The 27,630-nt window shown below is 43.0% G+C and overlaps 1 protein-coding gene across 1 annotated transcript in view; it reads right to left on the bottom strand.

The window, feature by feature from the left end:
- LOC104042817 (uncharacterized) overlaps nucleotides 1-20,119 on the bottom strand; it is a 31,713-nt gene extending 11,594 nt beyond the window's left edge. The window contains 9 exon segments of the mRNA XM_064448591.1: nucleotides 2,650-2,811; nucleotides 4,536-4,751; nucleotides 6,985-7,150; nucleotides 11,419-11,560; nucleotides 12,702-14,124; nucleotides 15,107-15,215; nucleotides 16,918-17,059; nucleotides 18,086-18,181; nucleotides 20,026-20,119. Coding sequence (XP_064304661.1) covers nucleotides 2,650-2,811; nucleotides 4,536-4,751; nucleotides 6,985-7,150; nucleotides 11,419-11,560; nucleotides 12,702-14,124; nucleotides 15,107-15,215; nucleotides 16,918-17,059; nucleotides 18,086-18,181; nucleotides 20,026-20,119 — 2,550 coding nt within the window.
- Between the last annotated feature and the right edge of the window lie 7,511 nt (nucleotides 20,120-27,630).

The raw sequence follows: 27,630 nt of genomic DNA, 5'->3' as shown, positions 1-27,630 counted from the left end.
AACGTTACCAGTATACCTTTCGGTAGAACGCTCCCCCCCCCGCAAACGAATGTGTCTTTTTCTCGTAGAAATCACTAACATCTATCCACAGTTGTACGTCTGGCAGGAAACTGGCAACTCGTTCCTGCCAAATGTGTAAGGTGTTGCATTCAGAAATCAGCTCGTTTGGAGAGAATTCATATCAATGAATATCAGTAATTAGTAAGTATTAACCATTTTGGCCAATCTGTACGTCTTTCAGGCATGTTCTCAAAGAATCACTAATGATATGCAGTTAATATGGACATTTATCTTGTCTCAGTAAAGCACAGCTTGAAGTAGCAACTTCCTCACCAACTGGGTCGTGTTAGAGTACAAACAGAAATCATCATTAGTGGAAGTGTAGGCGACCAGAATATGTCTTTTCCAGAGATGCAGAACATCTCTCGAACGCGGGTTTTTTTCATAAAATCACATCTTCCAAAACTCTGTGGTTTTAACCTGTACTGATCATTATTCGGACTTGCTCTGCAATTGTTTTTGTACATATCCTCCAAACCTAATAGCTTTGTCAGATGCTAAGTGTTGTTTTGCCTTCTTGATCACAGCTGGTGAAACTCACCAGTCCTAGCTAACTTTAATTTAAATAGCTTATACAGGTGTACGCATGTCCCTGCAGCGTGCACCTCTGCTTTGGTTACTCGAGGTTACCCTATTCCCTATGATGTCTTCCCATGCACAGATTCTCAATTCTGGACAGAAACAGCATGAAAGCTTGCTTTATCTATATCCAAAATTTAGAATTGTCCAGATTCACAGAATCTTTTAGGGAAAGCATCCACCTGCTAGCAAGAGGGCTCAAATACAAAGGAAACACAAGCGAGTCACCATTTTCAGATCTATTGCTACAGCACAGGTTTGGGGCTTCTGTTTAACATTCCATTTACCTGAGCCTTCAATTCTAGATTCAGATAATTGGCAGCCACTCTGTTCACTGCAAGGCCTTCTTCTGCCATCAGATCAGGTACAGAATACCTGTCTCTGTCAAGGATTTCAGAGTTCACGCAGGACATCTGGGCACAAGGCCCACCAGTCTAACTCACGCTCGTAATGGATTCCGGTTGGATTGGATCCAATGCTGGCTGGATGGTGAAAGCTCAGATAATGGTGAGCCCAAAAGTCTGCTGTCCTCAGCTTCCCCCTTCTCAGAACTGTTGGCTGAAGCCACGATTTTTTTTGTGCATGGCTGTGTGCCACAGGAAGAAAATGAACTCAATGGGTGTCAGGGATTATCTATGTAGAATAAATGTTTCTGTTTTTTCCTCATTTTGCAAGAGTGCTCGAGCTGTTCAGATGAAACAAGTTATTTCATACCTTGAAAATTTCCAGGCTAAGCTACCAAAAATAGCTTTTTGACTTTACTGGCCACATTAACTCCAGATAGTGTATCCCACATTACTTGCCTGGCTTGTAATTCTGTCCACCACAGCACAGAGGAATGGAGAGATCCCAGCTGTGGAAGGGACTGGGGACATCCAACATCAGTATAGAATAAATTTAAAAATTTCCTGCAGTTAAATCTTCCACCGTCTGACTTATAAACATCACATATTGCTTTGAAATATAGCCAGTCTTGAAGGCAGGCACATAATATCTGCCTCCTCTTTGAAGCTACTATTTCACACAGGAGTGATTCTGCTCCTTTAAGCATATTCAGTTTAGAGTCGTACTTATCATTATCTCTTTTCGTATATGGCACCATGCAGGATTCACTAAAGCCACTGTCCAGTGACTTTCAAGCCACACACTGTCATGATCACTGGAGTGGAACAGTTGCCTCCTTTCTCTTCTGACATGTTTTACATTGTATTTCAGTCCCTAAAGAGGCAGAGAGAGCATGTGTTGGCTAATGGGAGCTATGTTTTGCTTTAGCCAGTGGAGTCAGGAGATTAGTTTCCAGTAGATAGGAGGAGTATCAGAGAGACTCATCACTTGAACAAAGCAGTTTTCAGCTAAATCCGAGGAAAAGGAAGGAAGGGGATTTGTAATAATCAAGATGCTCATAATAAGAAGCAAGGAGTAGAAAGCCAAGAGAGAGAATAGCACAACGAGGTGTTTAGATATCTGTGTATTCTAAACAGTGAGATGTGTAAGAAACGTGGTAAGCTGGCCGTGGAGGAGCAGTCACAGAGATACCAGTCAGAAAAAAGCATCTTACTTGACATACCGAGTTAATTCGCCACAGCTTGTAAAAAGCTAAGTGGTTTTCCCTCTGACTTTATCAGGCAGAAGGCCACTAGTGCTTATTGGCAAGTAAGGCCTCAAATGGCAAAATGCTGGATTTATGGTTTGCTGGAGCAAGGTATAGAGTTTCCCTGTAAAACCAGTCTGTGAAGTAGCAGGTACAACGAATTCGGAGCATATCTGTGAACAGCAGGCAATTCAGTTAGGTCTGGAAAAGGAAAAAATGTTTTGTCTCCTGCTACAGCAAAACCCGAAGACAAACTACGAGCAAAGTTATGCTGAATCACAGCACAAGCCCACTGCAAGAAAACATGACCGTGCTTATACAGAGACTTTCATTTGCACAGAGTTTGATTCCAAAGAACATTCTCTTACATAAATATTTGAAACTGTGGAAAAGTGTCTACTGGGAATAGGAATGCATACTTTGCTCTTCACATCTGTGGTTCTGTGATCGCTGAAGAAGTGGTTCTGCAAAGATGGCTTCGACCCCACATGAGAGATGCCGTGGGTCTTGTGATTATCTCGCCGTGATCTTTCTTCTGGTTTGGATGAAGATGTTGTCTCTCGCAGAATAGCTTCTGCAACCTAATGGAGAATTTGTTATAAATATATCATTTTAAGTTCAAGTCACAGCTAGTAGAATCAAACAACCTGCAAAGCCATCTGGTTTTCTGTTGTAATAAAAATGATGATATTTAAATGCAATGAATGGAATTCCACATCGTGTCCTGGTAGGGGCTGAAACTCCCCAGTATCAGACACAAAAATCTTTGTAATGGCATCCTAGCATCTTCATATACAGCATCCTAATATCACTCTCACACAACAAAAGTCTTCAGTGGCTTGAGCAGTAGCTCTACATCACCGAATGTCCCAATGCAGTAGGAATAACACAGAAATCTGGCGTACAGCAGAAGTCAATTAGCTCTTTCTTATCCTTGCTTTTACTGGAATTTTTATATTTCTTCATTCTGTGCATGTGATTCTAATCCTTTTTTCTGACCTTTACAATCTATAAAAGGATGAGTCGCATGAACAGGTAGGTTTGGGAAAATTAAAAATAAAGTGAAATGTAACTTGAAATGACATTTTCAATGGAGCTTAATACTGTTAGGTGAAAAACCTCATTAACGAGTACATTAAAATCGAATAAAAAGAGAGACCAAAACTTCTTCACTCCATAAAGCAAAGGACAGGTTAATTGGTGGTTCTAACACCTTTTAAAGACACATTGCTAGAAATTAGACTTGCAAATTAGCTAAATACTTTGGAGTAAATGGCTCGATTTTATTTTCTCGTAGGTTCAGCCACTCTGTGGAAGGGTAGGATTCATCTCACCCGACCACACCGTCTAGAAGATAATCGTCTGTTCTAGTTGCCTTGATGCACATAGGATGGAATTGATCCCCTTTAAAGGCGCATATTTTTCTCCCCTGAATACACAGGGAGATGAAATGACCCACTCAAACCAGATTTCAGTCTTTTGAATTCTAGTCTGAACAATTTAATTTCACCAAGACTTACTGTCTCCTGTGCAAGAAGCGGGTAACAGCATTTTTCTCCCTTCCTTCAACTCCCTTAAATGAAGTTACTCGGTTAAACAGTAAGGTAGCAAGTAACCCTACAAGTTTATCAAACAAATGGGATACTGAATGAGAACGGGCAGTAGAATCTGTTAACCTATGATTAAAAGTCTTTGAATTCAGGAGATCACCAGAAACATTTACGCCAGACAGCTGTATTTCCTACCCTGGTTGTCCTTCCTGCTCCACCCCAGTGTAACTGCCATTCAGAAGTCCAACTTGTGCCTTTGTAAGGCAGGCCACTGATAATGTTTTCTTCCCAGAAAGTTTCCAGCACAAAATAAGAACTGAAATGAGATTTAATAAAAGGTCCCACTGTATCTATTGCCAGAAACCAGCCTGCATCTGACTGAGGAGCTGTTTTATTAAAGAGGTAAATGGCATTATATACGAAAATACTAGAATTCATTTCAGGAGACTTTAGTTGTCTAATTTAGGCACTGAATGTAAATTAGTTATCTAGACACCCTCCCTAGGTGTTGGAGGGAGGCATCTGCCCTGGTATAAGTGTCTAAGACAGGTTAGCTGAATCACCTTGTAGAGGTACCCACCTCATGGATAACTAAGGCTAAGTGGAAGAGGATCACACAAAGAGCATATTTTAACATTCCCCCCTTCGGGCTAAGCATGGCAGGATGGAGGAACAGTATTCACACATGCCGACTCCAAAGACAAACTACACCTGATTTTTTCAGACACTATTAAATAGATAATATCTTCCAGTACCGGGGTCTCTGATTTTCCGTCCATGAAATTCACAGCTTCTGGGTTTTTTTCTGCTTTCCATCTCTGATGTTCTGAAACTCTGAGCTCATCTCGAAGCTCCATGTTCTGCCTGGTCAGCGTCTCAACCTGGTCTCTCAGCTTGCTGTAGGCAACATGCCAGCAGGACTCATTTCTCTTGAACTCCTTCTGCAGTCCCGCAATCTGCTGTTTTAATATCTACCAGTAGAAAAAGAAGTGTGCCGTGACATTGCCTGCTCTGAACGAGGCATGCCCACCTCATACACCCAGAAGGCAGCATGGAGTCTTTTGTTCTAGTTAAAGGTCTACAGTATAAATGTCCGCAATATAAAAAGAACACATTTGAAATGGATTATTTAAAAAAAAAAACAAACAAACAACAAACCCACCAAACAGAAACCCCACTATCCTGCAAACCTGCTATTTTTAAAACAAAGCAATTGTTACAAAGTGAGCAGAGAGAAGTCCTTGCTGTGTGAAGGAAAATCAGGAAATGCAAACTAATCATGCAAACAAACATCAAATGTGGATGTTTTAAAAAAAAAGGCAAGGATACAAGGTGTGTTTTAATGGCAAAAATATCAGTTCATCAGACCTTTACGCAGCGGCAAGGGCACGTGATTAGTGAAACGGTCCTTACAAACATCGGGGGATCACAAAGACATAGTTTTCAACACAGTTCAGGAAAATGAAAGTAGAGAAATTTGGTGCATTTTGGAGAGAACTTTTCCATATACGTGCGTCTCCATTATTTTTCCCTGACTCCTCCTCCTTCCCTCACCTGTGCTGATGCCAACGCTCAGTCCTTTTCCCTCAGAGCGCTCATGCTGGGTACTGCAAATGCAACGTTGGTGGACTTAAGCTAGAAATGTGCGGTTTGCTCTGCAGTCAATCCATCGTCACGTGCAACCCTTTCCTACTTTCCCTTCACTTGCGTATCTGCCCACTCGTGTCCTCATCACCATCCTTTCTTTGCTGTGAGCTGCCTAGTCAGAATTTGGCACATCCATTGGCCATTTTCAAGAAGAAGCAGGCTTCTGAACTTGGGAATCACACAGATAACTGCCCCAAAAAGTGTTTTCTAATTGTTTTGTGGAAAACTAACTTTTTGAACCTGCACTTATTATGTTATCAGGTGGGAACAAAAGATTAAAACAATTCTATCAAACTTCATCTGTATGGCTAGACCTAGCCAGGAAACACAACTATTTCCTGGCAGAAATTCTAACAATTCTTTTTTTAAATTCCAGGTGGAAATAAAGCAGATGTTCAAAAATATTTTGTAGAGGGGATATTTAAAATATTTTTACTCAAAATACTAAAATAACCTCACTGAAACAGTTAATAATTTCCTGTTGTAAATGTTACCTCTAGAGAAATACGAATCACGAGCAGAGAAAACATTCACTATGTGTATGGTACAAAAACATGTTTTCAAGAATGTACAAATGAAAAATAAAGCAAGAATAGGGAGTTTGAACAAAGTACTTACTATCTTGCTGGTTTCATTTGCTCTGAAACTTTTCTGGTCAAGAAAATCATTGAAATTGTCAGTTTGCTGTCAAACCTATCAGTTTGGTTTAGACATCCTTTTGCAGCAGAACATTTCTGAGCATTACCACTGCCTACTCTTTTATCCTATAAAAACATAGCTTTTAGCTGCCCCCCTCTTCTTTATCACTGTCTCACATGGCTCACCATGTTTTTCTTCTCTTTATCAGTGACTCTTCTAGAAAATTACTTAGTCATATTAAATCCAGCTATTTTTAATGGGGATAATAGCCACAGATATTCAGAGATTACTTTATCATTAAGGAGGCTGAAATGGGGGATTAAAACAGACAGAAGCCCCTAAAGGAACTTAAAAGAAACTACCATAAATGTCTCAGGGATGTTATTAGGCTGGTTAGGTTGTTAGATACACAGCTAGATATCATCAAAATACATCAAAGCCAAAGGTCAGAACAGTTTAAAGAAAAAAATCAACAAACTCCCAGCTTAGGGATGAGAACAGAGAATCATCGATGGCAAATAACTGGCCAACTGGCACAATGGCTTTTTATATCAAAAAGATGTAAAGCCCACTATGGCAGGGCCTGGAAATCTTCCAAAAGCCAGCTCAGATCTGGGAAAACCAGCACAAGGAAGTACAAGGAACATGGGACCCTCCCAACCTTCCTTACGAAATAGAAGGCACAACCAATTTTTTTTCATATATAAAGAAGGTGGGTTGTACATTTACAACACAAACCAAAGCAATGTCCTATTGACATGAACAATCTTCACTGTACACACAGCTGTCCTCAAGAAGTAGCATGAATAATTGGCTGCCTGTGGCAAACAGAAGGATTTGGGTACTACCATAAGATGCCTGCATGGAAGGATAGTAACTGCTGGGAACTGTGTATTTATTCTACAGAAGACAGCTTACTTGTATTTCTTCTGAGTTCACATTTTCTCCAGTGATGCTAGCTGCTCCTTTGAACTTGCTACGGGCAATTTTTCCTTTCTGCAGTGGGTGAATTTGGTCTGTATTGTAGTCCAAAGGGTGAGAAAGCTCTTGGCTCCTGACAGTCTTGAGCTGGTCCATTCGCCTTCTGTTCAGAAGGTAAACAAAGAGTATGAAATTGGCATCAAGACTGTAACAAAGGACTGTCTTTAGATGTGCCTTCATTGGGCATGAGTTTTGGAGGTCTTGGACATGTCCCACATATGCTGATACAGATGGGAGAGGCAGCAAGTCATCAGCACTTGTGAAGATTGAGGGCCTTCCTCACTGGAACACTGTCATGCATACGTTCAGCTGTATAATTTATTCTATTGAGCAGATGGAACAATTCTCATTGAAATTTTCTGACAATGTAATGACCATGAATTTAGAGGCTTTAAAACAGATTTTCTGTTCAGAGAGATAGCTAAATTAGGGCAGACCGCAGAAGGCACAGCTTGTTCCCTGGCATTGCACCTATGAAGTGCTTCATCATGCAAAGCTGGGGGCTGAGCTGTACTTCCAGCAACCCAGTCATTTCTACAGGTGAGAACAGCCATGGACCTGAATGAAAAGGGATAAAGTACTTTACTTTCCATAGGTAAATGTGCTCCAAGGGTTAAATATGGGAGCTCAGCACCCAAAAGAGATTTTGCCTTTGAAGTCTATGTCTCAAGGTGTGAGTGGTCTGGAAGTGCACTTAAAAACTCAGCAAGAGGGGAAGAGTATAAATCTTCACATATCCTCAAACAGAGTATATTTGTATGACTATGATCCAGCTGCTTAGTTCATTTTTAATATGATATTAAATTATTTGTTAGCTTCCTGCTTCAGCTCACTTCATGACCTACAGCAACCATCTGGCCATTGCTATTACTCAAAAAGCAACAAAAGCTACGGGAGGCAGCCATTACCTCATGTTTTCCTCTCCGTAATGGAGTTTAGCACTTCAGCAACAAAATATGAAAGTTCTCAAAGACACTGAGAGATAAACAAACTCCCCATATCCTGCTGCTCTTTAAAATTAATTACCTAATTTTTTTCGTTGTTGTTTTCTATCCTAAATAAGCCTATCTAATATTCTAGTTAAAGGCATGCTAAAAAAAGGCTCATCAATAGTCAACATAAGTGTTAATTCTCCTCACATTAATAACTCTCCTCAGCTGATATCAACCTCTTCGGAACTGCGCAAGAGTTACATCTGTACAAAGAAACTAATCGGAGCTGGAGCATGAGGCCGAGCGTGCCGTTGCCCAGAGTGCCATACTGCGTGCATGACCTCTGGTCTTGGCATCAGCCATCCAGCACTGCCCTAGGTTGGGCAAGGTTTGGAGGTTAGTGCAGGCCAGGCATCACACCCAGCAGACAGCTTGGATGCAGCTGCCCTGGTCTGCAGGGTAAGAGAGGACAGTCACATGGAGGTGTTATGCTGTGCCTCTTTGCCTCGAGGCTAGGAAACAGACCCTGGCCCGAGGAAATGTAATAACCAAGGACACCAGGAGCACACACAATACTTATTTGGAGTCTCAGGCAATCAGTTCATCCCCTAGCTATAAGTTGCAAACAGGAGCTAGGTGCACATCACAGATACAAAATATAGAAAAAAAGGCTAAGTACTTTGTGTAACTCCAATTCGTGCACGGGTCCCAGGCCTACCTCCGCACGAGGCACATTGCAGCAGGCTGGCTGTGAGCCAAAAAAGTACATGAAGCAAAGGTCTTTTTCTAAGAAAAAGCCTTTTAGTGAAATGCAGTGGCATGGTTTTAGCTGGGATAGAGTTGCTTTTCTTCACTGCAGCTGGTGCAGCGCTGTGTTTTGGACTTAGTATGAAAACAACGCTGATAACACACCGATGGTTTGGTTGTTGCTGGGCAGAGCCTGCACTAGTCAGGGGCTTTTCCAGCCTCCCGTGCTCTGCCGGGGGCACAAGGAGCTGGGAGGGGAGGGGGCACAGCCAAGAGAGCGGATTCAAACTGGCCAAAGGCATATTCCATACCATGTAACATCATGCCCAGTATGTTACCTGGGAGGGGCTGGCTGGGGGAGGGAGGCCGCAATCACAGCTCGGGGACGGGCAGCATTGGTTGGCGGGTGGTGAGCGGCTGTATTGTTTGTGGGGTTTTCTTTTCCTTATTATTATGTGAACATTATTATTGTTATTATCATAATCATGACTATTATCATTATTATTTTATTTTAATTATTAAACTGTTCTTATCTCAACCCATGAGTTTTCTTGCTTTTGCTCTTCCGATGCTCTCCCCCATCCCACGGGAGTGGGGGGAGTGAGCGAGCGGCTGCGGGGTGTTTAGTTGCTGCCCAGGGCTGAACCACAACATGCAGCTGGGAAAAAACCAAACCCACTCCCTACTGCTGTTGGTGCAGAAGGAGTGCAGATTCAATGCTACAAGGAAACTGTGATTTAAAAATGGCAAATTAGTTGTCCATGTTGAAGGAACAATGAAATGACTGTCACTGAGTCCTCTGACTGATGTCAAGAGCAACTACCTCAGCGCTGCAAGGGTAGAGCCACAGGCTGCTGCCTTGAGCACCCCCCGGCCTCTGTTAGGCACCAGATACACAGAACACACTACATCCCAACTGTTTCCACCCTCTTGCCTATATTGTTTGTGCCTGAAAAGGTCTAAAACCAAAGTGCTTGGCAACAATAGAATGGATAGGCTGGGCACGTCCAGGCATGCCGTGCTGCTCTCAAAAGGATTTTCATTGCTTCCAGCGAGCAGAAGTTGTCAGCATGGCACAAGTGAAATGCTATCGACGTAGTGGCTGTCTTGTGTTCCTAATAGGCTTACTGCTTTAAAAATACGAAGCAGATTCTCAGATCGCATAAATCAGCACAGGGCCAAGACAGTCAAGGAGGACAAGCTGCCTTTCTCCATTAGTTTTAGCTCATAAATTACAAAAAGTGAATGAAAAGAACTGATTGTACTAGGAAGGTATTTTTGGTGTGGAGATGCTCAGGGCTGCTATGGCTAACGCCATGAATAAACCCACAGAAAGTTCTTCTAAAAACCTTCACTAATATGAAAGCAAGCTATGTCATCTGTGAGGCAGCACTGTCAGCAGACAGAGAATGCAGTGCTGGCAGAGAGTGCACTGCAGTAATTCTTCACCGGTATGTCCCTCCACAGCCAAAATTTACACTGGTAAAAGTAAAAGCAGCATCTAATTTCATTAGTAGCTTTATTAACTGGCAAATTCTGCAAATATTCACATCTGGAACACCTCTCATGGTCAACTGACGATCATCTTCCAATATGTTTGCAAGGTCCCAAACAAGAAGGATCTTTAATGAAACCATTTATTCTGAGGACATTGAAAGTATTTTGCTAAAGGACAAGCTATAGGAGGAAACATACAAACTGATAAATGCAGTTCAGAAATATCCTTTGGCACTAATCCCATGGCCTCTGTAATCAAAAGGAATGGACAAGCAGATGCGAAAAATAATGTCTTGGTTTGCATTATATATTGAAAATCCAAACCAATAAATTATGCTTATTTGGCACAAGTTAAGAACTAGGCTTGAAATATAAAAAGGAAAAGAATCTCCCCTGTGTTTACAGTAGATGGTACCTTGTAATTTCTAACAGATTTTATCGCATTAAAAAGTATACATTTGGTTTGATTGTAAGCATGCTATATTTTCATCAGAAGTATTTGTATAACCTGTAATTAGTTACAGTGTGATGGCACTTCCACTCCAAACCCCATAGCTTCAAAACTTATTTCTTGCAGGGCATTTGTGGTAAGGAATTCTTTCACATCTATGAAGATGTAAAACAAAACAAAGCCAAAATAATTTTCAGCATTTAATAATTACAAATTACAAGAGCAACTCTCTTGAATTTTCAAGTTCTTCATCTATATGGTACCAAACACATCCTCAGTCTAGTCTGAAGAAAGGTATTTCTGAAATAACAATGCCGTCAGCAGTGACCTACGCTATGCACTTTCTGTTAACTTTGGAAATGTGGGCTACCCTGATGTCAATGTGATATGAGCAGTTTATCCTTTACTCCATCAGAAGCCTGGTCGCATAAAATAAATTACCCTGAGTTCTTACTGATTTCAGTGTAATGCGAAGATGTTCAGCAACCTGTTAAGTGCATTTGGTGTTACTCAGCTTGAAGATCCAAAATGCACCAGTGTTTTAAGAGTTGGCCCCCTTCAGCCAGGCACTTTACTTTTTATCTAGACAGCTAAACAAGCGTTTCAGTTCTGAAACAACATACTCACAGTTGAAGAGAAGCTAGCTAATAAGTACGAATTTAGCAGCCTGATTTTAAGGATCATAAGGGAAATATCGGCCTTAGTGCGCATGCAGATCACTTTCCGGGGTATGCACAGATTTACCTGTGAAAATGCTTTGCTTTCTCTTGTTCTTCTTTCACCCTCGTCAGTGAAGGGGTTCGTCCATGATATACACCAGTTTCTAATCCTCTGGTGAGGCTGTTCTGGGTTTCTTCTGTAAAGACATCCATGTTAGTACACAGAACTTTGTGAATATTTATGATCCCTCTCTATGCATTTAGAACCACAGACTGCAGACGTGCAGTAAGCTTTACTGCTTAATCTATCAAACAGAACTAACATATCTTTGCCTAATTATGCAAGTATTCCATTCCCAGCATAGCTCTTAGTAGGGCAATCCCAGCCCTACAAATCACGATAAGTGAAACGGATTTGGGGATATATCAGTGTCAGTAGCTACGTTCCTTTTCAGGAATGTGAATGCCATGTAAGAGTTCAACCTATTTTGAATGGAACTTTCAAAGAGGCTTCAGGAACCCTTTATTAAGAGCAGCCTGACATGGAGTAGGGTATGCTTAGCAGGTTGTGACAGAGCAATTGAGAGCCATCAGAAGCTAGTATTTCTGCCCCGGCAGTTACTGCAGGTAGGACAACTGATTTTGACTGGTCCTACATAAAGAGACAGCCAAAGGGTTCGGGATGAGGAGTCAATGTAAGGCAAGTCCTTACACTGAAGAGTGAAGAAGGGTCGAGAACCAGTTTAATAAAAAGGACTAAATCCTCCTCAAGCAGGGTACTATCTCGTTGCCAGAATAAGGTCAGTGGGTGAAAAGGCTAGAAAGATTCATTGACCGAAGGACTAGGGCCGCATTCAGGACAAACTGAGTGAAGATGTTCTTAGGAAATCATCATTTTCCACTGACGTGAGGCTCTCTGTGTCTTAGGAAAAAAAATGCAAATTTAAGAAATTATTTTGCCCACCTTTTTTAAAGTCACATTATCCCTGGGGAGGGTAAATAGAAAATGCGAACATCTCACTGTCGAGGGGTCAGTGGGAGGAACAGACCTAAGCTACAGGGAACTCTAGCACTGACTCCAGAGACTCGCTGAACCTCTCGCCTGTCTCATGGCTTCAAAAACCTGTACCTGAAAGTGCACCTCAAGCAACAGACATAGGAAGAATGGCTAGTGAAGATGGAGAGCCAAGCGTATCAAGGGGCTTGCAGGTACATCTCTCCCTTCTTTTTTTTCCAGTTTAGTACTGAGAAATACTGACAGAGGTGGGCATATATGTAGGGAGCACACACAAAATGAGTCATAAATCCACGAGAAATTTTTGTCCCCTGTGGAAAGTAAATGTAAATCAAAACTTGGATAGCTCTTACCTAATGTGTCTGCAAACAGTTTTTTCTGTCGTTCCTCCACTGCAGGTGTTTCTTTAACCTTGAAAGCAGGAATCTCACCCACCACTGCTGAGGATGGTAGACACAGGCTTTTAACATCCCAGGCCCTATTCTCATTCTTTGGTTCAGACTCATGCTCTTTCCTTTTCGATCCTGTGAGTTGAAATAGGGACTGCTGAAGAGAAGAGTGAGCCTTACTCCCTTTCAGCCTGACAGCCCCAGTACTGGAATCACTGCTGCTTGTGCTGCAGGACAGGCCTTGTTGTCTTGAGATCACCTGAATATCTTGTTCCCTTGGGAGTGATCTGCTGTGCTTTTTAACAGACATTTTTTCAGTTCCACTGGGCTCATCACTAGCATAATGACCATCAGAGAGATCCAAATGGCCGTCAGCGTGATCTGCTCCCCAGGGCCCATGCTGAGAGGGATACTGGGCATGGTGAGATTTGGGGTCATCATCACTGTTGGAGGATAAGCAGCTTGACTCATGGGACAAAGATGCAACATGCCACGTGGAGGCAACTGTCCCCTTCCTTTGCCACTCCTGCTGCAAGGCTGAGGATGAGCTTCCCTTCTCCACAGCCTCAGGTGAGCTATGCGTAATCTTTACAATCTTATCATTGACCGTCTTAAACCCAGTATGGATTTGCCTTTTGCTTTCTGAGCTCCGGCTCCCTGAAACAAGTTCCTGTGGGCATACCTGAACCCTCTTCTGGCCCTGTGTGCATGCAGCGCCTGCACTCCACTCTGCCTCCTTGATGCGATCTGTTTCTAAATCCTGAAGCGGAGGATGCTTTTGCAGGGCTTCCAAGGGGGGTTTTGTTCCATCTGTGAGATGACCCTTCAGAGGCTGATCCACCCTACCTAGATCCTTCTGCAGGTTACCTTCCACAGGTGTTCCATCAGTTGTAGCTGCTTGCCCTAGAGAGACCATGTGATGAGTTTCCCTTTCCTCACGTACTCGTAGGTTCATTTCTGTTTCTGTTTCAGGACATGGTTGCAGGATTTCAGGCCACCTTCTCTTTTGTGAGTCAGTAGGGTTTTCCTTTGCGTCTTCATCTCTCCCAATCACTTCTTTTTCTTCTGTACTTTGCTCAACTACTTTTGCTTCACAGCCAGTCTGAGCCTTTATCTCCCACTCAGCTAAAGCACAGTCTGCTTTTTTTTCATGTGTACCCATCTGCATGGAGCCACTGACCTGCAGGTTTGGCTGAGAGCATTCCCCTGGCTGCAGTTTGCCTGCATCCATTTGGCCAGGCTGGGAGGAATGACCCCAGCAGTACAAACCAGCTCCTCTGGAATGCTTGCTGTCTTCTTTTAAAGGCTTCTGTTTATTTTTTTTGAGCCTTGCCATACCTTCTTTTCGTTTCAGAAAAGCCTTCCAAGGTGTTGCTTTTGCCTTGCTCTGAAAAAAAAAACCATCAAAAATCGTGACAGTCACAGTCTGAGAATCATTCTCCAGAAGGGAAGATATTTATGAAAATGGAAAATGCTGAAACACCAGAAGTCTTCAGGACTAAGGCTATGGATAACTGAGTGCATAAGTAACAGCCCCGAGACTACAGGGAAGGTACAACAACTTTTAGAAGCAGTCACTATGTGACACCTCCATTAATTCATTAGTAGAGTCAGATGCTTAAGATAATGCTAAGTGTTTATATAATAGAAGATGAGACAAGTTCTGTCTTTCTTTGTTTTTAAAGGAAGTTTGAGTGTTTTTGTACAATGTGACACAAATATATAAATCATAAAATCACAGAATCATAGAATCATTAAGGCTGGAAAAGACCCTTAAGATCATCGAGTCCAACCGCTAACCCATCACTGCCAAGATGCATCAGTTTGAGATGTTATTTTGCCGGAGAGACATAGAGAAAATTCCTGAGTGATGAAATGTGCATCTTCCAAGTCAAGCCTAACAAAATGCTGAGTCTGACACCTAGAGGTGTCAGATATAAACTCATCTCAAACTGCACATAAGGCAAAAAGCAGAACAGTATTACTATACCTGGCCCTTGCACAAGAACTGTATTCGGAAATGCCCCCATTCTCGCATTAGAGGCACATGAGATGGCACAGACCATTTATTATGAAATAAACTAACAGCATCAACCTTGAGGTTTAATTTAGCTAAGTACATTGAGACTCCAGCACAAACTATGACCCAGGAAGTATGCGGAAAGAGAAGAATCCAGTGGGAAACATTGGGGAATATGGCTGTGACTGAGTAATATGTGTTTTTTTACTTTCGGGAAAAATCTTCCAATATCACACAAAAGAAGAGTGGAAAAATGTGCTGCCATGCAACGAACCAAAACAGACCCCACACAGTACCCAAGTCCGTGAGAACTTGTCAAAGCAAAGTGAATGCACCAATGGCACGGTACCTGCTGCTCCTTCTGCTGTTTTGCTATGAGATGATTGTCTACTTCCAGTTGTCCTTCAACAAATTCTTCAGAAGGCTTCTGTCTAATCCTAATTGCTGGTGTGATTGGCCTAGGCAAGGAACAGGAAGAAACTTATTTGTAAGCTTCTCCACCTAATTTTCTTTCGGTAATTCTCATGGAGCTGATGTCGAGTTTAGAACTGAACCATTCCCTCCAGTTTTTTAAAAATGTGAAGCATGTTAGTGAAAAGCCCACTATTGTGTGACACCTAAGTCTCACTTTAAAACATCCTGTCTAGGCTGAACATTAATTATGCTTTTAGCAAGTAACTTTTTTTTCTGGGATTGGTCTGTCCTTTAAAACAGAAAATAGTCAAAAGGAAAAACATTTCTCCAGACTAGAGCTGGTTACAGTCATAAAGAACTCCCTTATCTCTCTGACAGAATGGTTTGAATTAGCTGGTGAAGAATGATAGAGGAGAAAAAAAAATGTGTATAATTGTATGGAGGGACAAATTGAATGCTTACTCAAAATGAAGCATAATACAGCATACCTTAACATATCTGCTTAAATCCTGGCGTTAATGGATGTGCTGGTTACACAGCACATTACTGGTCTTTCTATACCCCACCTCCAGCTAACACCACTGTTCCATGGATAATCTTTTCATTTGCCAGTCTGGCTCTGTCTATTAGGACGCAGCATGGCCTAATAGGATAAGATTTGTAGAGCAAAACCATTGTTGCTGAGGACTCAGCATTAGACAATACACATTTCAGGGAAGTTTACTTCAAACCAACTATCACGTGGTCCCATAGTGAAAATGTCACAAAGGTCTGGAGTACGTTCCATGCTTCAATTTCATCCAGGTCATGCTAAGACCACAATGTGAACCAAAGCACAGCAAGTGGGGGTGACTGGGAGACAGACTTCAGAAGCTCACTGCTGATCCAAAAAGCATATGTGGACAGGCCCACTTGCCCGGAGGTGCTTATGGTCCTGCCACCTCTTCCCAGTCTTCTGCTCTGGAGGTCCCCGTCTTCCTTCTCTGCCCAACTCCCACATGGTTAAGGCACTAAAACACACTCATGGCAATTACTCTCAGTCTGTACTTGCCTAGAAGTTTGCTGCTTCTCTTTTATATGTGATGGAAGGCTCAGTGTGCCAAAAAGCTGCTGCTTCTCTCAGCATCAGCTGAGGAAAGGTAACAACTCTACGAGGATTTCTTCCATTGCTAATGCCAACCTAACCATTCCTGCCCAGCCACGAGCATCCCTTCGGTGTGCTGGTACAACTACTTTTGCAATGCAGTGATGAACCGGTTCAGAGAACTGATCCAAGGTAAAAGTCACATTTCTCCTCTCTCCAGATAATTTTAAGAAGGATTACTTTGCTGACCTGTTCACTACATAGGCACATAAAAATTGGTCTTGCAAGGCTGAAGAGGCAGAGCAAGGCCCAGAATGAATAAGCTACTCAGACTGATATCGCTATCACGAACTGATGGCCACTGCAGAAGAAATTATGGCATAATAAAAGATATCTCTCCCTGCCAACTTTTGCCTTAATTCTATCCTTTGAAGATCATAGTTGCAAAAACGGTTCATTTAAACAGGCTACACCAGCATCCTATTATATAGAAGTAGATCAACTGGCGGTCCCTAGGCCTGTCCAATCTCTGCCCATGCATACCTGCCACTCTCAAGCGAAGGAAGGACCTGTTGTGTTGCAAATATAACACATACAGTATGTGTACAATCAAGGAAAACAAGCTTCTGTAGGTTGACTGATGGACTAAGATCTTTACTCACCTGTCTTCTATGTTTCCAGTCTTCATCTTCCCCTCCATGCCAAAAGGAGATGAAGGAATCTCCTCCTTTACTTGTTCTCTTTGTTCTTCTTTGACAGCAGAAAAAGTTTCAGGGAAACTCCTTTCTTTTAATTGACTGTTATCTAAGCAGTAGGAATAAGGTCAATGAAAACAAAGCCTTTATAGAATGATATAGAATCATAGTATAAATTAGAAATTTTTATATTTAAAACAAATTTTTCCAGATTTTGATTTTTGAAAATACTTCATAGAATAGATTTGAATTAAGTAGGTGGAAGGATGCAACCCATGAAAAAAAAGAGGCTCCTGATCATCAAGTCTAGTTGCTGGAAATAAGGAAAGGGCTAATGGCATGATTTGTGCTTCTTGCCTGTAGAGATTTGTAATGCTTGGTTAACAGCAGAACACTGCAGTGGAGGCACTTTGCTAGACAGTGCTGAAATACTCATGTGTCTGTAATTTTGAGACCTGCAAGCCAGTTCGTTGAACAGTATTTGTACACGTGAGACTTTCTAACTGGGGATTTTCTATTCTATTTCACAAAAAGTGCAGATTTGTACATCTTCCTATTGAAGCTTCCTGTCTATGTTCACCACAACAAGAAGGCTCCCGCTTCAATTAATCTTTTTTCTAAGTGTCAGCTTAGAGACTTGCTCATTTAGCTCAAGTTACGCCTGTCAGCTGGAGCGAAAAGCCTTCACTGACTCATTCATACTACACGCTGTTGCTGTAGCCAGGAACTGTATAGCTCACTTGGTCACATTCATACACCCAGAGCTACTGAAGCCCTGTGCAACATACTGAAAGGACTTCTGGTCCAACAGCAGGAATACAAAAGTTTTGCATCCTTCCCTCAGCCTTTCCCAGCTGCACACCAAAACTCTCGTCTGATGGCAGACAAGCAGAGCTGTTTCTGCAACCTTCTCACCTGCCTTGCACAAGAATACATCTGTGGGAGCAGAGGTGACACAGCAGGTTGGCAGGCACAAGGGCTGCAGAACCCGTGTGTCCCTCCCCACAGTCTCATGTGTGGGGCTGTGCTGTCTCCCAAATCCTCTAATAGGAGAGGTGCCCCAGCACTGTAATTTTCAACTAGTGCTTCCCAGTGCAAGGCAAGAATACCATGTGCAAGCAGCTGTCCAATTCACCTTTGTTTTCTTGTCTGTTCTCTTCTTGAGCATCTTGTCTGGAGAGTTTTTTTGTGGGGCGCTCAGTACACTGAAGCAGTGGCTCGGTGCTTATCCCTTTAAATAAGAATGTGAAGTGTTATACAAGCTGTTGGTACACTCATGTTTATGTTTCCAGCACTAGAAACCCACCCTCATCACAACAGTAAGGAAGGCCTCAATTCAGCCTAGTCCTCAAGCACACATTCAGCTGAAGCATATTTCAAAGGCATCTGCAGTGATCAGCTTCTAGTCAGGAGTTAACCTGATGTACTAAGGCCTCTGCACCTTCAAGCCTTAGTTTTACACACACAAAGCAGGTCTAAGTCAGCGCTGCTGTCAAAAAAGCAGTCATAGAATCATAAAGGTTGGAAAAGACCTCCAGGATCATCAAATCCAACTGTCACCCAACACCACCATGGCCTCCTAAACCATGCCCTGAAGTGCCGCATCTACATGTCTTTTAAATACCCCACAGGGATGGATGGTGACTCCCCCACCTCTCTGGGCAGCCTGTGCCAGGGCCTGACCGCTCTTCCAGTGCAGACATTTTCCCTGATCTCCAACCTAAACCTCCCCTGACGCAGCCTGGGGCCGGTTCCTCTAGTCCTGTCACTGGTGACTTGGGAGCAGAGACCAGCCCCCCCTCACTCCAGCCCCTCTCAGGCAGAGAAGGGCTCCCCTCAGCCCCCTCTTCTCCAGGCTAAACCCCCCCAGCCCCCTCAGCCGCCCCCCAGCACACTTGTGCTCCAGACCCTGCCCCAGCCCCGCTGCCCTTCTCTGGACACGCTCCAGCCCCTCAAGGCCCTTCTTGTCCCGAGGGGCCCAAACCTGAGCCCAGCATTCGAGGTGGGGCCTCCCCAGGGCCGAGCACAGGGGCCCCATCCCTGCCCGGCTCCTGCTGGCCACACCAGGGCTGACACAAGCCCAGGGGCTGGTGGCCTCCTTGGCCACCTGGGCACGCTTCTGGCTCATGCTCATGTCATACCTCCCCCTGTCCTAATGTGTTCTTGCTCTCAGGTTCCTGCTGTCCACATCCACCCCCTACCCCCATTTGTGCTGACAGAAGTATTTATGAAGCTCTCTGATAAACTTCACTGGGCAACTGACCCAGGTTGATCTTAAGCCAGCAAGAAAGTAATAGTGCCAGGTACAAGAAGGAAACAGGACTTTTTCAGTACTGGTTCTGATCTAACTTGAAGAATATGAAATTAAAGTTTCAGTTGCACTGTTGGGCTGTCTCACAGCATCACAGTCTGGTCTTGCTATAAAAGTTCAAAGGAATCCAGATGCAGGTCTGATTTACATCCTCTTCCCCTTTAAGTGGTTTCATTCCCACTTCTTTTTGTTTCTTCTCCCCCAGTTTTGAAATCAACTTTTGATTTCTTCTAAATCACTCTTTCTTCTTTCTCACCCTTTGGTATCTTCCCACAGAAGACAAGGCTGCCAAAGTGTAGCAAAGAGAAGATGCTGAGTAACAGCTTACGTTGTTTTTCCTCCAAACAATGTGATTCCGTATCAATATGAGAAACACCAAGATTGCTGACAAAGAGCAGGCCTTCTTAGCTAAAGAAACATGTTCTCTCACCTTCGGAGGCTATATCCACTTCCTACTTTTTATGCTTCTTCCCCTAAACATAATATACTCCTTACTTCATATAACTTAGCTTTTCCAATTTAATGACTTTCTGCTCCATTTATACCTACAACGCCCAATTTCTCTGTTGGTACAAGAGGCAGGATGACTGTGATTCAAAAATTTAAAAAAATCAGGTTTAAAATGCTTCAAAAGCTTTTATAACAAGCCACCAGAAAAACAAAGCACCTTCCCCTGACCTGCAATAAAGTCAGTAGCAAACACTAGGAAATCACAGGATTTGCACAATAGCCTTAGCTTTAGATTTCTGGTGCTTTTTACCCACCTGAATCTGAAAGCTGCATGTGCTCTGCTGAGATTTCTGAACTGCTTTCGTTTGGCACGAGCGGTGGGGATCTGCTTTGCCAAGCAGAGCACATGGCCAAGGGAGAGGCCTGTGAGCACTCCGGGGTCTCAGCTTGGGAAGAATTTTCTGGTGGGAACTGGACAGGAATGAAAGTAGCCGGAAAGCACGGGAGGGGTGGCATTGTGGCTACTAGGTGGGAAGGTATCCCAGGAGAAACAGAAAAGCCTAAAAATAATTACCAGAGAAGAAAAATTAGAGAAGCTAAAGACAAATATTTTGCACCACACTAGAAATCTCTTGCTAAACTGGTATTGCACAAAAACAATGTTGCTTTCACGTTCCCTTCTGGTTTGCATGTTCAGAGTGAAATTATCAAGTTCTGCTTTTGTTATTTTATTTCAATTGTAAAACGTGCTTGCTGCAACCATCGGTTGTAACAAACTCATTGTACGCTACAGGGATGCTGAGTTAAAGAGACTTTACAAAGTACTCCTGAGCACATAAAACACACATTTCTCCTAGGACTCCTGAAGTCCTTGAGCAGGTAAAAGTTAAGTATTGCCCCCAGAAAAAAACTATCTAACCTTCTCTTTAAGGAATTGCCACATCTCACTGCTGGAGTGTAAGCATCAGCAGGTGAGGGTGTGCAGCATCAGGAGGGATTCCCTGAGTACCTGGGTTGTAAAGTGCAATGATTTTCTGCTGTTCAGTCACCAGCCTTTGCAGCTGCTCCATCTGCTGCCTCATCACCTGGTCCTGTTGCCCTAGAGTCTGAAAATATCATGGAGATGTAGTGTCAAACTATGTTTCCGGGTGTTTTTTTAATCAGAAAGAAAGAATCAGTATATCTGGATTTTGTGGGTAGATATTTCTTAAAGTGTATATTACTTTTAATAAGGAATGTTGACATTTGTGTTTAAAACTCTTTTGCCATTTTACAACTCAAAGGGTATGCTGACGCTGTGCAGGCAGTTTGTGCCTTGCCAGGTTTTGCTACTTAGCTTCACGTCAGCCAGCATCATCTTCTGGTCTATGTGCTGGGGTTTCCTTCCCACAGAAGCTGATACACAAAAGGGAGAGAAGTGTCCATCCATGTTTCACACCAAGAAGGTGTTAGAACAGCATCAGAGCAGATACGCTCTGGTCAGACTTCACTGTAAAACTTCAAAATGTGCCAGGGTCCAGCTTTTCATTGTTTGTTGAACCATCTGATATATGGAAATTACCAGTACCATTGATGAAAAGCAGCTTTCAAAAGCCAATATCCACAGAGCACAGATGCCATTAGGAGGAAATATGAGCATGGTCTGAAATTAGGGACAAAAGGATAGAAAAATAAGTCCAGTCTTTGCCTCCACAGAAATCTTCACTAACACGAGAAGGGACTGGCTCTGTCTCTGACTAAATTGCTGCCACTGGTTCCTCAGGCCTTCTGCAGGCCAGCCACTCCCCCTTGCCTCCCTGCAGGTACACACCTGTCCAACTTGCCTCGGCCTTCTGAGTTTCACAGTTGAACTTCATTTGCCTCCTGCCACTCCTCTGTTTCTTCTGTCCTGTCCACTGGGAAGAACTACCAGAGAGCAGCAGTGCAAGAGATGGGTCTTTTTTAATCTTACTTTTTTATTTATTTATTGTGAAGTACCAGATCTGTTCCAGAACTAAAACTTACGGCATAAAGACACCCTCCTGTTGTTGCTGTGTGTGGAGTTTCCAAGCAATCTGCCTGGAAGCATTATTTACTCTCTACTGCCTCTCTGCCTGGTATCGCTTGAGAAGCACCATGTAGAAAAGCAAACTCCAAGTTCACTTTTTCTTTTCCAGAATCTTTGAGAACATTTCAAGTGATACACGTAGTCAAATGCCGGAAGCCACCAAGGAACACAAAATGCCCAGTATCCAATTTTATGACCAGCTGTTGACAGTTTAGCATATCACAGGATACATTCTGCTCATTAAACTTAATGACCTGGTTTATGTCATCCAAGAAAAGAAGTAGACAACTCCTGGGACTCCTAGGAAGTTATCTTCAGCTGCAGCCTTACATACATTAATGTTTTTCCAACAACCAAGGAATAACAAGTTTCCTGCCTCTCTATTAAAGTACTAAAATCTTCATTAGGCTGAGAGCTCAAGGTGGTGAGAACTCCTGACTGGCTCTTAAGTATCCCCTTGAGAAAGGCAGTGGGGAGCTGGATCCCAGGGCAGCTGCAACACCCCACCTGTGGCAGTCCTCAGCCACAGGAAATCTAGATGGTCAAGGAGCCACAGCACTGGCGCAGCCCAGCTGCCAACCTCCTGACATATGACTGAAGAACAACAGTTTTCCCAGCTCCTCTCCATTGTGCAGAGGTGGTACCAACAGGTTCAAGAAAAGAAGGCCCGAGGTGAGGTGGGCTCAGGGCAAGAGGCAGACAACGCAGCTTTGTTAGCACAGGTACTTTTGGTTTTGACAGCATCAAAAATGTTAACATGATAATAGACTTCCAGTGAAGAAAGTGTTGAGACCTGCCAGCATAGACACATCCTAAAGAATAAATTCAACTGAATTGGAACATTAGAGTTTCTTTAAAATATGCAACTAAGGCACTGTATTGTTTACTATCTTGTAAGAAGCATATAGAGCACTCAGTGGAAGAGATACTGTGGAGTTACTCCAGTCCATTACTTTGTCAAAGCTAAGAAAAAGAGGAAAAAGTCAGAAATGGGAAAATAATAAAAAAAGGAGGTGGAGCATGAGAAGAGGACTGATAGTAAGACATATGGAAACACACCCTGCAAGCATTACACACATGAGAACGTGGAGCCAGAACATGCAATCTTTTTTGCCAGAGGGAGAGAAACAGCGATAACTATGAAACAAGAGGAACATGAGAAAAATTATTAACTTTGCCTTGGGAAAAGTGCTTTATCACATGGATACGTTAGAGAAACAGCATCAGACACAGGGTTATGATGCACTTCCCAGTGCTGCCAGTAAAGTTTCCTACCTATAGACAGACACAAAACTCACCAGCCCTTTCTTCCTGAAGAGGCTGTGTAGCTGTCAGAAATATACCATATGCAGTTATAAATTCAGTGACTATTTAAAGCAAACTAACCTGTTCCATGTTTTTGTAGGTGGGAGCACAATGGTTCATCCCGGCCTCTGAGGCAGGGAGGAAAGGAGGAAAGAACGTTTCCAAGGTGTCACCTGCATCATGAATTCCAGCCTGGATTACACTGGAAGCCAACTTTTGACGAAAAAAATCAGAGCTGGCCAAATAATATAATTGCCTTGCATGCTGAAAAGCTTGGTTGTGGCCCGAGTTATCTGTTGAGACATTACTGTTGCCCATCATACCGCTGGCTTCTGAGCTGGATAGAAGTGGACACTGCTTGCTGGAGGGCTCACTCATATTGTCAACCCAACTCGGGGATAAAGAAGGCACGACCTTCTCAGTTATTATATTGGAAGCTAGTACCATGCTTGCCAGATCGCTGGCAGTCTGCTGTGACATATGGTCTTCCTGCTTAAAAGCATCTGCTTCCATACCCTGCTTTCCGAAATCCATGTTAGGGATGTGCAGTAAAAACTACCATGAACAAGTGTGTCACACTGGTAGCAAATCCTGTGGTTTGTCGTCTTTTTTTTTTTTTTCTTTTCATCCAAGAGATTATTTTTTTGTAGCCCAAGCTGAACGTAGAGTATCTTCTGACTTCAGAAACTGTAAAGCATACAGTTTTACAGTTTTAGATTTATAAATATATATATTATATACTTTCATATCTATATAAGTATCTATAAAAATACATGCAATACAAGAAACCTATAAAATCACAATATTTCTGCCAGCTGAAATGGCTTAGATGCACTGCCTCCTTTCTCACTATTAAATCCTAAATTCTCAGACAAACAGGAACAGATGTAAGAGACTATTACAATAAAAACCAAAACCCATTCACCACTAGAAGCATTTGCCAAGTGTCCTGACCTTGTCTTTCAGCTAAATCTTCAACCTTTAAATTCAGAGAAAGTGCTTAATGTCCAAAGATGACTGCAGAAAGCAGGGAATGGAGGTAGCAGGAGGAAACAGGAGAAAACAAATTGCGTGTGAAAAAAACAAACAAACAAATCATTGGAAAACCACCTGATGTTTAAGTAGCTCAGAAGAATGTTTATTTCAAAAAGATAGGATAACACTGCTACAGCTTGTGTCCTGTCTCCCTGAGGCTGGTATGGCTGACACAGCTGCACAACACAAACATTCTGCTTCCCCTCTTTAGGCACTTGGCTCCGGTCCTTCCCAGCCAGGGGCCAGACATTTGCTACTTACCTTAAAAAATTGGGATGGGGGGCTATATTTCAGCAGCTGAAGCTAGTGAGGTCGCCCATCTTGTCTGCTCTGGTAGTTTATTTGCACTCTTTGAGAAATGCAGAGTCTCCAAGAACTTCATTTGCTTGCAAGAAAATGATTTAATGCTTTCTTCCTACTTTAATGTAAGCGGTTTGCGTAAGATACATACACACCCTGCCAGGTTGGATACCTGCTTTGACAGGTCCATCATGTGTAGCTAGGAAACGTTATGTTGTCTGCAGGCTTAAACGCCCTCTGGAGTAATCTACAGTTCTACTGGAAACATTTTGGAACTCTACAAATCTAATACAGAAGTCCAGGCTGTCTGGGCAGGTGCTTGTACACTGAAATAAGAACCCTACAGAATGGATCTTCAATAGGGGTAGAAACAAAAGGAAGCAGGTGTAGTGAAGGCAGAGGACTGGACAGGGACAGATCAGAAATCACATTGAATATCCAAGGCCACACCTCGAATGCTCAGGTTTGGGCCCCTCGGGACAAGAAGGGCCTTGAGGGGCTGGAGCGTGTCCAGAGAAGGGCAGCGGGGCTGGGGCAGGGTCTGGAGCACAAGTGTGCTGGGGGGCGGCTGAGGGGGCTGGGGGGGTTTAGCCTGGAGAAGAGGGGGCTGAGGGGAGCCCTTCTCGCTCTCTGCAGCTGCCTGAGAGGGGCTGGAGTGAGGGGGGGGCTGGTCTCTGCTCCCAAGTCACCAGTGATGGGATGAGAGGAACCGGCCTCAAGCTGCGTCAGGGGAGGTTTGGGTTGGATATTAGGGAAAATGTCTGCACTGACAGAGTGGTCAGGCCCTGGCACAGGCTGCCCAGAGAGGTGGGGGAGTCACCATTCCTGTGGGGTATTTAAAAGACATGTAGATGCGGCACTTCAGGGCATGGTTTAGGAGCCATGGTGGTGTTGGGTGACAGTTGGACTTGATGATCCTGGAGGTTTTTTTCCAACCTTACTGATTCTAAGATTCTATGATTTAAAGAAAAGAGTAGAGCACATGGCCCTATATTGCAATACCCTCCAAAGCCTACGAGGGAACACCCAATGAGTCTCCCTGCTCCTCTGCTGTCAACGGCAGTATTGGTTGTATCTTGGTATTGTACAGTATGTGATAATTTGCTTCTCCTACAGATCCCCACTTCAGGTTGAACTCAAGTGGAGCTGAAAGTTCCAGCAGCCTGCCAGTGATTTTTCTGAGTGTCATGCTATATGGAAGTAGGTTGGGGTTTCTTTTTTTGTTTGACTTTTTGTTTTTTTAAAACCTAGGAAACAACACATACCCACAAAAATCACTCAGTTATTCATAGGGTACAAAGTTCAAATGCTGAGCAGTTATCAGCTGCCAGCATGAAGGTTCCTCTCAGCAGTAAGGGGCAATACAAAGGCTGTCGGTGCCCTGTCCCACAGCCATCACCTTTTGCACCAGGTGCAGAGAGACTCCATGTCCTGGCCATGCTTTCTCAAAAATACAAATGAAGGAAGCATAATCTGATGACTAAGAATGCTGGGAGCTGGAAACAGGTGGCATTTGCCAAGAGTCTCTCCAAACACATACTTTGCTTTAGGTACCATGGCCACCACACAGCAGGTAAGCAATTAGGAAGAACCGAAGTTTGTGAGAAAAACTCCCTGACATCACCAGAAAGGAAAAGATGTTCCAACCTTGACACTGATAAGGATGTCTCTGAGGGACTAACTTGCCAGTGTCAGCTTTTAACCCATTAAAAATAAAAAGAAGTTCCAATAACTGTCCCTCATAGTTGATCTTCGTCATCAATTTAATATATTGTGATCTCGGAAATGGAGGGGAGGAGATGTTCTTAACGTATGCAGTTTCATAGGTAAGAAAGAATTTGGTTACAAAAACTAACACTGCCTAGGCTGATAGGTGACTTCAGTTTGGATAAGGAACTGAACGCTAAAACTTGCTCTGTCATGAACCTTTCCAATGTTTGCTTTCTCACCGTTGTGGATTGCCATGGAATTAGTGAACAGAAGCTCTCACCCACAGCCCTGATCCCTGCGGCGCTGCCTGGACTGCACCACACAGTCAAAGCCACACGAAGCCTCCCTCTCTCCGGGCAACAGAGTAGTTCCTCAGTAAATATGGCCAAAGCAGTCAAAACCACTCCCTGTGAGGTAGAAACACCTTTGCATGGAGCTCCTTGGCAGCCGGCGGGAGCAAACAAGGAAGGGCGGTGCAGGCCGACGATTGTCCTGGGAAGTGTTTGTGGGGATTCTCTGTTGTAGCAGATTTTTTTTCATTTAAAAACTATTATAAAGACTGATGTTTTATCTCAGGTAGTCTCCTAATAAATATAAGGCGAAATAAACAAGTAAAATACTTTGCACTTTCACAGAGCCTTCAACCCATGTAATTTTAAAGCACTCTGCTAACTACTTGCATAAAGTCAGTGTGCCTATGCATACATGACCTGATCTTCAACACTGCTAAATCCTCACAAATTCCCCTGAAATAAGCAGAACTCTAAGTGAAAGCCCTGACAGTTTTAATAAGGTGCCCCAAAGCAGCCTTCGGAAGTTACCCACAGGCGCTCGGGCCTGCAGGCCTCAGGCGAAGCCTCAGAGGCAGGCCCGCAGCCCTGCGAGAGCTGTCAGCCCTCTCCCCGTAGCACCGGCTGAAAGACTTTTGGGAGAAGAATTTTCCTAAACCCTGGAGCCGTTCCCCAAGTGTCTCCCTACTGGAGATAGCAATCAGAAGCTACTCTTTGTAAATTTTCCTTTTGCTTTTTTACATCATAGTATTAAGAGTGGAGCAACTGCCATACTCGATGCATATAGGTAAACAGGAGACATAAATCAGTGGTGATAAATCTCTTTTAAGCAGCACAGAATATAAAGTATTCAACAAGCACCTAAGTGCTGGACTTATCCTGCACTCACTGCATTCCTCAAAATCTGATGAATTTTTTATTATTCTATATCTGCACTGCTCTGGTACCTAACAATCCCAGCCACAGATCGTGATCCTTCTCTGCTGGGAATGGTACAAGCCCATAACAAAATGACAATTTATTTTATAATCTGCTTATGCAAGTATGCGACTGCTTCATGGGTTGTTTTGGGGTTCTGTAAACATGAACATACAATATAAAAAACAATAATAGCATAAAAAGGATGAAGTTTGTCCATTAATTGCCTTTAACTTCTGAATGTTTTGGGACATGTCTAAACTGATACAATGAAAAAATATCAACACAAAAAATCCATTAAATTTTTTTCCTTT

The sequence above is a fragment of the Phalacrocorax carbo genome, chromosome 3 (assembly GCF_963921805.1).
Source record: "Phalacrocorax carbo chromosome 3, bPhaCar2.1, whole genome shotgun sequence".
Classification (NCBI taxonomy): Eukaryota; Metazoa; Chordata; class Aves; order Suliformes; family Phalacrocoracidae; genus Phalacrocorax; species Phalacrocorax carbo.
The sequence above is the reverse complement of the archived record's forward strand: the minus strand, read 5'-3'. Positions and strand labels throughout refer to the sequence as shown.